This window comes from Phragmites australis, chromosome 19, assembly GCF_958298935.1.
Source record: "Phragmites australis chromosome 19, lpPhrAust1.1, whole genome shotgun sequence".
NCBI lineage: Eukaryota > Viridiplantae > Streptophyta > Magnoliopsida > Poales > Poaceae > Phragmites > Phragmites australis.
Genome location: NC_084939.1, coordinates 288343 through 303666, shown reverse-complemented (window position 1 = coordinate 303666; position 15324 = coordinate 288343). Strand labels below are relative to the sequence as shown.

At 49.6% G+C, this 15324-nt stretch overlaps 1 protein-coding gene and 1 pseudogene across 1 annotated transcript; one reads left to right on the top strand and one right to left on the bottom strand.

The window, feature by feature from the left end:
• Positions 1–497: 497 nt before the first annotated feature.
• On the bottom strand, positions 498–4632 carry LOC133900646 (putative disease resistance protein RGA1; annotated as a pseudogene).
• Positions 4633–14313: 9681 nt separating this feature from the next.
• LOC133900985 (uncharacterized) lies at positions 14314–15123 on the top strand. The gene has a single exon (XM_062342283.1). The coding sequence runs from the start codon at positions 14314–14316 to the stop codon at positions 15121–15123; it is 810 nt and encodes a 269-aa protein (XP_062198267.1).
• Positions 15124–15324: the final 201 nt, after the last annotated feature.

Here is a 15324-nt window from a genome sequence, read left to right as displayed (position 1 = left end):
AGCCAAAATGCAACAAACATATACTAAAACAACAGAAAATGATTGAAATACAGAGTAAGTGCAAGCTACATTGTTTGAAATGATTGAAAAAAGTAGAATGAACAAGAGAAGGAAAAATCATGTCATGACATTTTAGGCAAAAGCAAAACTGCAACAATTTCGAGAAGAAACAAAAAAAAACTTACAGCAATTCTTAATAGCAGTATTCGTTTCATCCGGTACCCACTCTCGAAATTATTCAGTGCATATATTCCGATTTCAGCAATAGTGTTTAGTAGCTTCCCTGTTGGTCTAACAGACTCTGAAAGATGAGCCAAACTAGCAAAGCAGGCGAGGTAGTTGATGATAATAAGGCTGCACAAAACAATAAAACACAAAAAGTATCACGAACGAAGCTATTTATGCACAATTAAAACTGCATAAATAATTGTAAAAATATGACAGCTATATTGCTGAATATGGTAAATGAAAATGAAGATGGCATACTTTTTTGGACTGGAACTTTGGCTGGACCTTGTAGACCTTCCACTGACTCGGAACACAACATTGTATAACATGCATATTTCCTTACTACACTTGAAAGTATTCCTCTGCATCCCCAGAAGCCTCTTTGTCTTCATTCTCTGAAATGACATAGGGAGTCGAGTTAAACAACCAGCAATGTATAAAATGTAGTAAGGCTAAACTGAACCAACAACAGGAAATTCAGAAATGATACAGATTGAAGGAGCAATCGGATAAATAAAATGAAGCGGTTATGTTAATTCACCTTCAGATTTGGAAGAGCTGTTAACGATGTTTGTCTCCAAGTTGAAAGGATCTCTTGTGTACAGCACGTACCATTTCCTTTCAGTATCTCCATCGTTTGCATATGCCTTGACATGTTGAATATGGCTAAAGTTGTCCCACTCACAGCTAGATTTTCCTGCGGCTATGGAAGTGAGCAGTGATAAGTGACAATCTAGCTGCAAATGCCTTGGGTTCACATCCTTCAGGTATCCAGGGAGCGTCTCAGTGTTGTAATCCTCCACGTCGAGTCTTTCGAGTGCAGAGACACCCTCCAATACCTTCAGCTTTGGGCACATAGATATGTGAAGCTCCTGCAACTTGGGGAGATTAGCAATCCTCTTCAGGTCGGGGTTCTTTTTCACTTGGAGCTGAACAACAGAAGCAAAATTCTCCAGGAAGTTGAGGTGCTGAACCTCATGTACTTTTAACTTTTTCAAAGACCTCGCATGGGAGGCAAGGCCAGAAGGAATACACCTCAACTTGCAACTCTTGAGAAGAAGCTCCTCCAAGTGAGGCATGGCTTGCACTTGCTCCTCCCACTCCCACTCCTCCCATTCCACCATTCCCATGAAGTACAGGTGGTGCAATCTGGGAAACGCAGCAGACAACTGGGAAGGATGGTGGTGATGATGGTAGGGTTGCAGGAATTCTGGCCCAACACGCTTGATGGCTGGGGCTCGAACAATCTGAAGGAGCTCCAAGCAAGGTAGATGACACAAGCCATTTGGGAGCTCGGTGCAGCAAGCCAGATCATCCATTGTTATAATCCGCAGGTTCTTGAGGGGTGCAGCTGCATTTGATGTCATCCACCTTGGGAACCACCGCCCAATATATCCTTCAATTTGAAGAACATCTAAGCAGGGCGGAGGGCAGAGCTCATCAAACACATCCATGATTCGTTGCTGCTCTTCCTCAGAGACTCCTTCATCCTCTCTGACCAACCGGCCATCATCCCCTAGTCTACTAGTGCAATTTAAGAGCAGATAGCTCAGATGCATTTTTTTCACCAAGCTTGGCCTTTGTGGCGAACGAGGCAGCAACTACATCATCTAGACCATATACAGAAAGGCCCATGAGCCGGGAAAGAGGTCCCAACACTTGCAAACTACACCAGTCACCATCCATGTGGTCTGGAAACCCATACAGTTTCCTCAAGTTAGTTAGAACGTAGAATCCCCTAGGTATATTATTTATACTTGTGCCATTAAGGCTAAGAAACCTCAGCTGCCGTAGCTTTTCAATGCTACTAGGAAGCTTCACCAAATTTTCACAGCTATCTAGGCTGATGTACTGCAAGAATTTCATCTTGCCAATGTTTTCGGGCAGTCTAGATATGTTAGTGTCGTCGATAGAGAAATACCTCAAGTGTTTGAGTTGATACAATGATTTGGCCAATACATCAAAATTTGTTGAGTCTATATGCAGGGTCCGTAGACTTGAAAAGGCAGCCAACGAATCACCAGCTTTAATCCCTATATGCCCAGCTACTATTAGTGTTCTCAGTGATTTCTGTGCTTGCAGAGAACTCCATGCTAACTCATCCGATTCCGATCCTTCAGTTTCCAGTGATATCCGAATAAACTTTTGTGAGTTAAGTTTACCAATAATATCGATTTGCCCTTCGTGAGCTACTAGTGCTTCATCTCTAGCCACATATTGAGCAAATGAGCGAACAACATCATGCATGTTGCAAACCCATCGATCAACGTACCAAGGATCTGGCTCCATAAGGTTCCTCAGTATTAACTCATTGTAGTACTCCGTTCCTAATTCTTCTAATTCATCCGAGTTGTCGTCAATAAATCCTTCACTAATCCACATACTAACAATGTCATCAATGAAGAACACTGTGCTCTTATTAGGGATGAGGGAGTAATGTAAAAAGCATTGCTTCAAAGAAGGATGCAAGTCTTCATAGCTAAGGTATATTGCATAGTTTAGCTCTTCAGGCATTTGAGATACTGACCATATTGAATCATTCAGGACTTTTTCCCAATCTCTTCGCCTTGCCATTTTCTTGCACAGGAGACCTCCCATTACTTTGACAGCAAGTGGCAAACAATCACATTTTGCTATAATTCTCATCCCAATGTCCTTTAGCATATCAATCAGAGGCTCATCATTTCCATTTCCGATTACCTGCAAGCAGTTCAAGCCAATAAAATGAGTAACAACCCTTTCAAAAAATAAAATAAAATGAGTAACAGATATATCACTAGTGGCCAGTGCCGCTTGGTGAGATATGCTTTTACTAATAAGCACATCACAAAAGAAACTACTCTAACGCACGATTTTGATGTATTTTATATATACGCAAAACCCTAAGAATACATTGTTGAACACTAAGGAGTATATTGTGAAACAAATGTAGTAGCTGATAGTGAAGCTAACCTGATACACAGATGCCATACTGACAACAAGATGCATTCATGGATGGGAATTTAAGTCTAAACTTGGTGTTTAGTTAGAGGAATTAGAGGGTGATGGATCATTTGATCATAGCTCTGAACCTAACCCACTTGTTTGGTCTGAGAAAAGGAATGATTTGATCCATCACGACCCCATTCCTCATAAGCATATGTTTTGATGTAATACATACGAGGAATGGGGTCATCTCACTAGAATTCACGAGATGGTCCTATGATGGACCATCATATTTAGGATGGATTGATCCCTAAAGCCAAACACCCTACTGATGATTTAGATTATATGATACACCTCGCAAAAGGAAAAGAAAAAACATAAAAGAAAAATAATACCGTACTGACCTGCTTCTTGAGCAAGGACCAGGCATCTTCAGGGTCTAGTTTGTCGACATGGTGGTAGGGTTCCCTGGATTTCATAGCTCGTGCAACCATTTCATGCCTTGTGGTGACTAGGACTCGGCTACCACGACCAACGGCATTTACCAATGGTGTTTTAAGCACATCCTCCCATGCTTGGTGATTCCAAACATCGTCCATTACCAGAAAGGTCTTGTGCCCCTCTAAGGCATTCTCCAGGATTCGCTGAAGGGTTGCTTTTGCATTTCCGGTTACATGGTGGTCTCCCCCAGCTTCAGTGATGGCTCTCCTTAGCATCTCAGCCTCACTGAAGTCCTGGTTGACACTCAACCATATTTTCTTGGTGAAGTCACATTTGACGGTGTCGTTGTTGAAGATCTTTTGAGCGAGGGTGGTCTTGCCGATCCCACCAACACCAACAATAGCGAAGACCATAATTTTCTTGCTATTGTCATGGCTACCAGTGGTTTCCAATTCCTCTGTTAGCATCTCCACCAGCTTCCTTGTGTCCACTTCAATCTTTTCGCCGACCACACTTGATCGGTCGAGTTGCCCTGACGTCTCACGGTTGGTAAGGTGGGATGATGTCACCTTCCTGCTACGGTCCTTGTAGGAACCGAGGTTGATGAAGCTGAACGCAGTGCTCCGCTGCTTGATGTCATCCAGCTTCTTGTTGAGCTTCTTGATGCTAGTGCCAATGTCATGGGCGAAGAGAGGATTCCGCATGCAGAAGAGCAAGGGGTTCAAGCACCCCATGTCCAAGGATGATGGGCCCCGCCCCATGGCCTTGAGTTGGCACAGGTCGAGTATGTCGGTTGCGTCGTACATGGTGTCTCTAAGCTCTCTCACCCATGCCTGCACACTCTGGTCGGTGATGTTCCTCCTATCAGCGTCACCGAGGAAGTTCTTGATGTCCCCGAGCTTGGCGCCAAGTTTGTCGATCTCGTCGGAGACTCCTAGCAACATCGCCACCTCTTCTTTGGTCATCTCTGTTAGCATGTTTTGGACGTAGGATGCCAAGGCATCCAGGACTGCCGCCATCGATTGCAGTTTCAGTTAGTAGTCTGCAAAAAATAAAGATTGCTCTCCATATAAGCTTGTGGAATTTACCGACTCATAGTTGTACTTGACACTCTGCTCTTACATTTCTTACTTCCCACATTCCAAGCCCTCTGCTTGAAAGCGGATGTGCAAGCATGCTTCGGTTTATATAACTAGCTACTTGAAGCATGGGAAGAACAAAAATGGTTTCTACTTCCAATATTGTAGTGCAAAGAAAAAAACATGAAATCAATGTCACCAACGCAAGAACAGTAGTCAATAAAGCGAGAGAAGAAAAGTTGATGACGCTTCTTACTTATTTTGCAATGAAACAGTCAGTACACCACATTTTCTTTTACTGTGTGGTTGCCCAGCAGTTGTGGGCTGCCATTTCTGAAACGATTGGTGTTCATATTGGTTCTGATTTGGAGTCTGTAGCTAGATTTCGGGTTAGCAATAGAAACAATGGAATCGCGAATATGATTAGCTCTGCTGCCCTGTGTCTGTGTGGGTGGGGGGGGGGGGGATTTGGAAGCTAAGGTGTTTTCATAATAGGATCTGGAAGGATATCAGTATGTTGTGGAGAAAAGTTCTCCCCATGCTGAGAAATTGAAAGTTGCTCTGTCCCAAGAACAATTGGCCCAAGTAGGAGCAATTCATCAACAACTTGAAGAAGATTGCACTAAGACCTGGGAGGATCACACACAATCTGACAGATGGAAGGCTTGTTACCTGGGGGACTAAATAGGAGCTCTAGAAGGCCAATCATATGTCTGAAGTCGTGATGGGGGAGTATGAAATGTAATATCTGATTCTCTGATGATTGGAAACTGCTTGTACCAGTGAGATTTTGTGATTACTGAGCTGTAAACGATGTTTTGTCTGTTGAAATGCAATGAGACTGGGGCATCGTCCCTAAAACTCTAAAAACGACGGCTAATTAAGTACACAGGCATGCAAAATTGTGAACCCGGTGGGACAAGATTTGAAGCAAGACAGTTGAGTAGCTAAGGAAAGATGGTGGTCACCTTAATTTGCAGGCGGGGCGGGGCCGGGCTCCCTTGTTGCTATACCGGCATGGAAATAGGGCGCTAGGATCCATCGAGTCCTTTATAAACTTGGCATGAAAAACTTGCGGTTGCAGAGGCAAATGATGCTATTCCTTGCTTGACGAAGCAAGCAAGCAAAGCTTTCTTCTACCTTCACATTTGGGCTGTGCCAAGCTTCAGTGAGATTCCTTTGTTGCTAACATTGCTTCTTCTTTTTTTTTTTTTTTTTGCTTTTTTTTAGAGGAAACACTTTGCTTTGCTGGGCCGTGAGTAACATGGAATTACGTAGCCCAAGGCCCATCCCGGCGCGACGCATATTGGGCACGGGCACCATCCACGCGAATTTTTTTATATATTTTATTTCTTAAATATTATCAAGAATACACGGCCGTTTCAAAAAATCGCAGGTCTAACCTACCGTCGCCCGTTCAACGAGTGAGAACAAGGTCTCACCCGTCGAATGGGTGTGAGATCTTGTGGGCTCCAGCGGGCAGTGAATTTAAAAACCGGAGAGAGGAAGATCTCGTCCGTTCAACAGGCGAGATCTTGTTCTCGCCCTTCATGTCAACGGGCGACATGTTGTACTCGCCCACTGAATAGACGATATGTGCATATATAGATTTTTTTTAATTTAACTTTTTTGTATACGGCAATTTAAAAAATAGTGCATATTCATTCGGCGAGAAATGTTAGTTATGCAAATAGTTGTCAACAGTGGTTATTGTTTTGAAAATTTTAGTTCGATGTAAATTTGTCGAGATTTGTTTAGTTCTTTGATGTAAAATTGTATAAGTAATTTTTTAGTGAAGTTATGTTGGGAGGATACAAAATTTATTTTTTTGAATAATTATAGTTGTGAAGCACTATTAACATAGAACCCGGCACAGAGATTACATACGCTGACAAACATTATATAGAATATGGGGTTTATTGTCGCTGCATGAAAGGACCCTAACCATAAAGAGATGACGACAACAAACGTTGGCATGTACGGTACGCCAAAAGACTAATCTAATAGTGTGCTGCTGCTAATCCTAACATGCCTTAGGGAATGAAAAAATATCGGGTTACAATAGATGCTCTCTACTGAGTGCACCTAGGATATTTGCCCTTTCACAGGGCTTTGGGGCGCTACGCCTTAGCGTGATGGGCCTTCTCCCGCTTCCTTTCCCTCTCTGATTCGCGTGCTTCAGCTGCGACGTGTTCCTTCGCTGTCTTCCTCATGAGCTGCTCCTCTTGACGTTTTAGTCGTAGTTCCTTCTACCGTTGCTCCTACTCCTGGCGTTCGTACGCTTCCCTCCTCCACCGTTGAAGGTGCATCTAGCCCTTAAGTGTGGTTTAGGTAATTAATGACAATACCTATGGACTAACAATTGTGTTGAAAATTATTAGCAGGTTATTCTATAGGTGATGCGTGGAGAATTGAGCATGGATTCATTGAGGAATGCTATATGATCAAGAGAAATGCATCAAGATGAATGAGCTCTAGATGATGCTCGGGTAAGTGGTGATAATACCTATGGACTAACAATTATATTGAGAATTATTAGTAGGTTATTCTATAGGAGATGCATAAGTGATAAAACATAGATTCGCTGAGGGATGACATGAGATCAAAAGATATGCATCAAGGTCAATTGAGCTCTAAGTGATGCTTATGTGATAAAAAAAGAAGCTAGAGAGGAAGAGACCTCGGAGTTTGAGGATAGTCTTAAGAATATTGACAATAAGCATGAAGACCAAAGTTACTTATGAAGATCAAGTAACTAAAGGTATGGAATTGTCAATTGAGTTTTATGGACTAACCCATGTGCTATGTGCTTGAGAGTAAGTTGGGGTTAGGTTCCATATAAAGGCAAATATTGAATTGGAATATTCAATATGCCGAGTTTGAAGAGCAAGATCAAGACAAGCTTAGTGAATAACTTGTGTGCTTGATGCTTGCGGTTCATACCTTGGTGGTGAACCGGATGAAGATGGTGTGAAAAGAAAAGTTTTCCATACTTGGTGCATGGGAAGCAATCAAGTGTATTTCATCAAGCTTCCGGAAGATCAAGAGAGGATCGAAATGGGAAGCGAGGATGAACATCGTCATCAAGCATAAATGAAGAGTTTATGACAAGCCTAAAAGAAGCATCGGGACTTGGATGATGTGTTCGTCAAGTCCAAAGGGATGGCTAGCTCAAGGCAAATATATAAAATATAGGGCATTTTCTTTTACCGATCAATGGTTATTAGAGAAGAGAAATGATTAGATTGATAGGATAAATGCCGTACTATTAAGAGGGGTCTTGACGATTGCTTGAGTTTTTACTATGTGTTGATAAGCTCAATCTTGCATGTGCATACCCTCTTTGGTAGGATGCTATTGTTTGCAAATGGATTTTGCAAATAGCTCAAGCCCTTGTTCCTACTCCGTGTGGCATGTCACAAAGTTTGCAAAGGTATTTTGCAAGTTTTCATAATGAATGCCTTAACCCTTGGTCACATGAAACCTTTAGGTCGCAGATTTGTTTTGCAAAAGGTTAAGGTTCATGCAGTTTTCATTGTGGTGGATCTTTAGACTTTGTTTTAGGGTTGATCCAATGGGTTTGAGATCAAGAAATCAGTTGGGATGTGTAACCCTCTAAATAAGCTTTCCGTAGAGTCCAAGATCACCTAAATCGGACATTGGGTTCAAAAGTTATCGCCGTTTCTCTGAGTGTCGGTAGTGCTGTTCTGGGAGTGGCGGTCCGACCGCTAAGAATTCCGGTCTGACCGCCAGGGTGACAGTCTGACTCCTGGAACTAACAGAGAACTCTCATCTCTCTGGATCGGGTGGCGGTCCGGCCGCCAGGGTGACGGTCTGACTCCTGGAACTAATAGAGAACTCTCATCTCTCTGGATCGGGTGGCGGTCCGACCGCCAAGAGGCCGGTTTGACCGTCGGAGCTTGCAGAGAACCTCTATTTTCTTGTAGAGGATGGCGGTCCGACCGCCAAGGTGGCGGTCTGACCACCAAGAGGGTCGGTCTGACCGCTGGAAAGGTGAAAATGCTGTAATGGTTAGTTTTAGAGTCATTGGTCCAGTGGCGGTCCGACCGCCAGGTGAACAGCGGTCTGATCGCCAAATGTGCAGAGATGACATCTTTTGGTATAACGGCTAGTTTGGATGGTGTGGCCTATATATACCCCTTTTCCAGCGACTTGGAGTATCACTCCTACCCTCATTTAGCATACTTGAGCTAAGTAAAGTCCTCCCCAAACATTTGTGCATGTGTTGCACATAGAGAGGGGTGTGAGGCAAGAATCAAGTGCATTTGCATTAGAGATTGAGCTTTAGGCACTTGGTGAGAGTCGAGTTCGTCTTGGCTTGTTACTTTTGGTGTTTGCCAACACCTAGACGGTGCGGTGGCGTTGTGATCCGGTGATCTTCTCAAAGAAGCTTGTGAAAAGGCCCAGTGTGATTGTGAGAGGCTTTGTGCACGCCTTGCTGGAGCGGTAAAGTGCAACTCTAGTGGAGTTGAGGTAGTGAGTGGTTCATTGGATTAATCCGGCTCAAGATCAAGTTGCTCGTGGTGAGCCTCTTCTCGTGGTGAGAATTACATACTTGATAGAGGAGCAGTTAAAGGCTTGAACCCACCTCAACGTGGATTAGGGGAGACCGGTAAGTCTCTGAGACCACGATAAAAAATTCGGTGTCTCCTTTGTGGTTTGCCTACTTAAGCTTATTTACTTTGAGCAATTTACATTCATAGAATTATAATTGCTTACATGTCACCCTAGGTTGCAAACCATGACATAGACATAGAATTGATCACTTTCATTGAGACATAGATTTTGAGGGTTTCATATGTGTTGTAACCGATTGTTTTTAATTCTGCATCTTTATCGGTTATATCTTGCTAGAAATTTTAGAACCGCCTATTCACCCCCCTCTAGTCGGCGTCTTTGATCCTACAACCGCAAGCTCATGTCGACCCACCGCTTCTGGTGCTCATTTTGCTCCATGCTGAGCCATTCCATGAAGTCACAGATAGGTGGAGGAGACTTGACAAATGAAAGAAGATGGGAGATTAGTAAGACAGTGCATGAAATCATATGGAAAGTGCCACATAAGTGATCTATGTAGCTATACCGGTGGGTACTCGTATGGTACATGTCGAGGCTTGTTGTACTGTTAGTTGGCACACATGAAGAAGCGTAGGCCATATGTGTAAGAGATGTCATGGGACTCGCGAAGCTTACAAGGGTCGCCACAGAAGCACATCGGCGGTTCGACCCCCTAGGGGATGAAAATCCCCTAATGTTTCTTGGGTGGGCTTGTTGGAGCTGAGGAAGACATTGCAATTGAGAGAGCTGAGGAAGGAGTGGTGTATCAATGGATAAGAGTAGGATTATTTATAGTGGCTAGGGGCAGGTGCATGGACTGAGTGCATGGGCTTGCATGGGGGCTGGAGCATAGGATTCACTATGAAAGCAGGAAAAGTTATGGCATTGATGCTTGAGAGAGATTCTCTATGAAAGTTATTGCTTGGTGTGGTCATTTCATTCTGCAAAAGTTCAGCAATGAGTTATTGTTGCCTCTGTGTTGGCGAAAGAATAAGTCTTCCATGAACAAGTGTGGCGAGATCCTCTTCTAGAGAGGAGACTCAAGCTTGGAGAAGGAGTGGAGAGGAAGGACAACCAAATGTGTTTATCGTCAAAAGATTGCCCCCCTTGGTCTGATGGCCAAGGGTCTGTATTTATAATATCATTCAAGATGTAAACATACAAGTATGCCCTTACGGGGATAGAGATATAAGCTATCACTATACCACAGGGACCTAGGACCGGTCGAATCACACAGTGTGGGTCTAGGTAGAGTATTTTTACCCCTAATCAAAAAATATTATCTACTATGGTAAACATAGTGGTGTAAGCAACCCCAAGGGTATGGTGCTGAGCCGGTCATCAAGTGCGGCATGGCGCCGCACTGTCCTGGATGTCAGGATGGTCTCCACTTGCACCGGAATATTAGGGTGGACACCACTTGCACCGGCCTTAACTGCTGGTCACTTCGTGTCAGACCAGTTGTAGTTGTTGTCCTCCCTTTGCTGATATTCCTTCCGAAGGGCAGCTTCTTCCCTTGTCCGGAGAGGTAGTGGCTGGAGGGGTTCACGGTCCCCGGGAGCCGGACTTCCTTTTGGGAATTCAGAGCCTCAAGAACTCCGGAGAGGCTCTTGATAGCGACCCTTTAGTAACGTCTGTGGGCTGGGGTATTTCCCCCAACAGTACCCCATCATCCGCTGGCCTCGAGGTATAGATGGGTGAGCGGATGTAGAAGGAACTAGCTCCAGCCACGCATCATAGTCATGATATCCTAACATAGCTTCTTGCGATTGAGGAGCCTCTTCGTGGTGACTGTGAGTAACGACGACGAAGCTTGATGGTGATAGCGTAACCCGGAGAACACTGCGTGACTGATGGGGGTGCTGAGGGAAGGAATCTATAACCCCCTCTGTCGGAGGGTGAGCTCCTATCGCAGGGATCCGGAGGGACCCCTTTTTGAGATTCGGCCGGGGGATGATTCTGAATTTGTTTTGCGGGTGAAATAAATGGACGTAAATGCGATGGCAGGTGGAGTGGAAGGATCGAATGCAGAAGTAGTAAATACGCAGGAGGTTTTTTAGACAGGTTGGGGTCGCACTGAGCATAATACCCTACTCCTGTGTGTATGCTATAAATGTTATGAGGACATCTCTTAGAAATGTGCTGGTTACAAGAATGTTTGTCTATCCTAGAGCCTCGGGCTCCTTGTTCTTCGGTGGTCTCAGCTTCTGAGCTTGTACGGGGGTGTTCCTCTGTCTGTCCAGCCTCTGTCGAGCTTGTTTTTCTCCTCTTCGATCTCTCATCCCAGAGTCCGCCGGCCCGTCTTAAATACCCGCCGGCGGTAGCGTGTCCCGAAAGGGTGGGCACAAGTTCCAAGGCACCATAAATGGAAAAGCAGGGCGTCATCGACTGCTGCGCGAAGTGACGGGGGTTGGAAACGCGCCCCCGCATGGTCTCGGACGTCATGATGGCGTTCCGCAATGGGCGCCGTGGAGGCGGCCCACCGGGCAGCCACCGAGCAGCCCGGCGTGCCCGTTCGGTCTTGTACGCCTTCCACAGCAGGGCGGCAGACGGGGCATCTTGGGCCTCGGGATGTTATCCCGAGGCGCGCCGGATGTCGCGGGATGGGACCCGTGCATTAAATGTCTCCACGCCCCCCTGCCAGAACGTGGCAGGGGCTGTCAGGAAGCGTGGGGGGAGTAGTTGGAGGCGACAGGCCACACGCCCTCTTACACGCGGCATCGGGCCTTTCACTGATTGACACCTCACCGTTGGACCTCTGTGGGGGCCACCGGCGAAGGACTTCTGAGGTCCTTGGGGAACCGGGTGCTCGGGGGCCACTGTTCACAGCCCCGAGTACTCTCTCCCGGATATGCCCTTCCTTGGTCCTCGGGGAACCGAGTGCTCGAGGGCCACTGCTCGCGACCTCGAGCACTTTCTCCCGGAATCTGGCTGGTTGGGTCCTCGGGGAACCGAGTGCTCGGGGGCCACAGCTCACGGCCCCAAGCACTCTCTCCCGGAACTAACTTCCTTTTGGTCTTCGGGGTACTCGGGCACTCGGGGGCCGTTGCTCGCGGCCCCGAGCACCCCCTTCCCGGTACTCGGCTCTTTTGGTCGTCGGGGGACTTGGGTGCTTGGGGGCTACTGCTCGCGGCACTTGGTTTTCTCGGGTCATCGAGGAACTCGGGCACTCGGGGACCACTGTACATGGCCCCGAGCACCCTCTCCCGGGACTTAATCTTCTCGCACCTCAGGGAGAAAAATCCCTGAGGGAGTGCGCCACGTGGCACTCTGCTGATCTGGCCTCGGGACTTGGGGACCCCTGGTTCCTGTATCACTGACAGCAGCCCCCGGGCCCATTGGCAGGCGATGGCCCAGAGACTGCGGATGGGACCCTCGTCTTCATCGAGGCCGAACCCAGCTCCGATACCACGTGGCTGATTCACAAGCGTCGGTTCTCTCTAGCCTGGGCCTTCCGTACGGCCCAGCGGGAAGCCGAACGGGCGCGTGTCCGCCCAACTTCTGAGGATCGTGATAACGAGGCGGGCGGTGCGCGTGGCAACCGCGCAGATCGAGGGTAGTGCGCCTGGCAACCGCTGACAACTGCGCAGGCCGAGGGAGATTCACCTGGCGCTCACGTCGATCGAGGAATTCTGTCTCACCGAACGTGCCACGGCAGGCGTCGCCTGAAATCCCTAAAATATAAAAAGGAGAGGAGAGCGAACCGTCCCCCCTTTACGCCATCTTTGCGATCAAGTCTTCACCTTCTTCTTCCTTCTCGCACCCAGAGCTTTCGCCTTCTCTCCGGCCCGTAGCAAACCCTTCCTCCCCCACCGTTCCAGCACACTCCCCATCCCGAAATAATGCCGAGGGCAGGAAGCAGCCACCGCGACAAAGGGCCTGACAGCATATTGCTGGAGTCACGGATCGTTAACGAGGAGGGGGTGGACAAGGTGCGGAAGATGATGGTGCCCATAGGCCAGCGGGAGGCCTCGGTGGTGAGGCCGGCGAACTACCTGCCCATCACGGACCGGCCGGAGCGTGTCGTCATCTTCGTCTCCTTCATGGCAGCCGGACTGGTGCCGCCGTTCTCGACATTTTTCCTCCAAATCCTCGATACGTTCCGGATTCAGATGGCACACCTCAGGCCAAACTCGGTGGTCATTTTGGCGATCTTCGCGCATTTCTGCGAGATGTTCGTCGGAGTGCCACCGTCAGTGGCGCTGTTCCGCCATTTCTTTGTCCTGTGGCCGGCCGGGAAGAAGCGAGGCTACTCCACCGCGGACGTCGCCGGCTGCTGCAACTTCCGGCTGCGGGACAGCTTGACGGAGGTGTACATCCCCCAGGTGCTGCGGAGCAAGTGGGATGATTGGCAGCGCGATTGGGTTTATGTCGACGTTAGCCCCCACGACCGCCTCACGCTGCCGGAGATGGTGGCGGAGCCCCAGAGGTCGATCTGGGAGACGGCACCGGCGGAGGACGAACGGATGCGGCCAATGCTGAACCGCATCAATGACCTGCGCCGGGCGGGGTTGACGTCGGTGATGGTGGTGGTGGACTATCTGCGCCGCCGCCTGGCGCCTCTGCGGGAGCGGGCCCGCCCCTGCTGGGTATACACCGGGCCTCAAGACATTACTAGGACCTAGATTGGTGAGGATTGGGACCTGGATGAGGCGGCGCTAGCGGGCTTGCTCCGGGTGGTGACCGGCGTGGAAGACCTTACCCGGGCGGTGCTACCCCGGGAGCAGTTGGCGCTCTGTGCGGACCCGGGGCGGGTGGCACTGCAAGCGACGCTGCCCGAGTTCGACGCCCAAGGCCTGGTCGACCGGCCGGGGTGCCGGAACCCCGGGACTATCCATATTCCTGAGGTGGACGAGGAGACCGGCGGCGCACGGAGGACCAGCGGCGGGGACGCCGCAAGTGGCAGGCCGCAGGCCACCGGTAGGGACGCCGCGGGTGGCTAGACGCAGACCAGCGGCAGGGACGCCGCGGGCCGGCCGGGGGGCTGCCGCAGGCAGCAGCCATCAGGTCGGCGGAAGAGGTGCCGTCGGTGGCCCCGGGGGACAAGGGAAAGCGCCCCCGGATGTTCGTACCCCAGCCGTCGTCCTCGTCGTCGTCGTTGCCTCCACGGCCTCGGTCGTCGGCGGGTGGTGCGAAGGAGGGAGGCCTGGGCAGCGAGTCGTCCGGCACGGGGTCCGCGACGGAGGCGAGGTCCAGGGCGCGGGAGCCCGAAGACCAAGGCCGGTGCGGGAGCGTAACTACAGCGAGTGCCCAAGCCGGCCCGCCACTGGAGACGGGCTCCACGGTGGAGGCGAGGCCCAGGGCGCCGGAGCCCGGAGACCAAGGTCGGTGCAGTGGGAGCGCGCCTGAGGTGAGCACGCCGGCCGAGCCGGAGCCGCAGGCGCCGCCCTGCCCAGAGCCGAGGGCAGCGACCGCGCCCGAGTTGCCAGCGCCGGCCGAGCCCGCCCCGAGTACTTCGAGGATGGGGCGAATGGCCTCGGCGAGGGTGGTGCCAACGTGGCAACAATCGGGGACCCCGAGCGCCTCTGCAGAGAGGGCTCGTAGGGGACCCAGCACCCAGCCGTCGTCCAGCCAGGCCGCCGAACCCCTCCCGGACGTGCTAGGAAGCTCCCGGGAGATGATCGAGCGGCTGGAGGCAGCCGTGGTGGGGGAGCGGGCGCAGCTCGAGGCAGACCGCACCGCCCTCGTCGAGGAGAGGGGGCGTCTGGAGGAGGTCGGCCGGCTTTTGGAGGCCCGCATCGCCTCGGCCAGCGTGAACCATGAGAGGGAGAAGCGCGTGGTGGCCGAGGAGCAGGAGGCGCTGGGGGAGATACGCGAAGAAGCCGTTGCCGCGCAGGAGGAGGCCACCCGCTTGGGGGAGATATCGTGGTAGCGGGCCGCGGAGCTGCTCGCCAGGGAGCGGCTGGTGCGTGCTCAAGAGGAGGCTATCTTGCCGCGCGAGGAGGCTGTGGAGGCCAACCGGGCCGACTTAGCCTGCCGTAACGACGAGCTCGAGCAGAGTCGCACCGAGGTCCACCGTCAGGAGGAGGAGGTCGCGATCCGTGTGAACGACGTCGGAATCACGGCGACGGCT

What these genes read in the sequence shown, in the direction of transcription:
- LOC133900985 (XM_062342283.1), top strand. Translation starts at nt 14,314, where the DNA reads ATGTTCGTACCCCAGCCGTCGTCCTCGTCGTCGTCGTTGCCTCCACGG.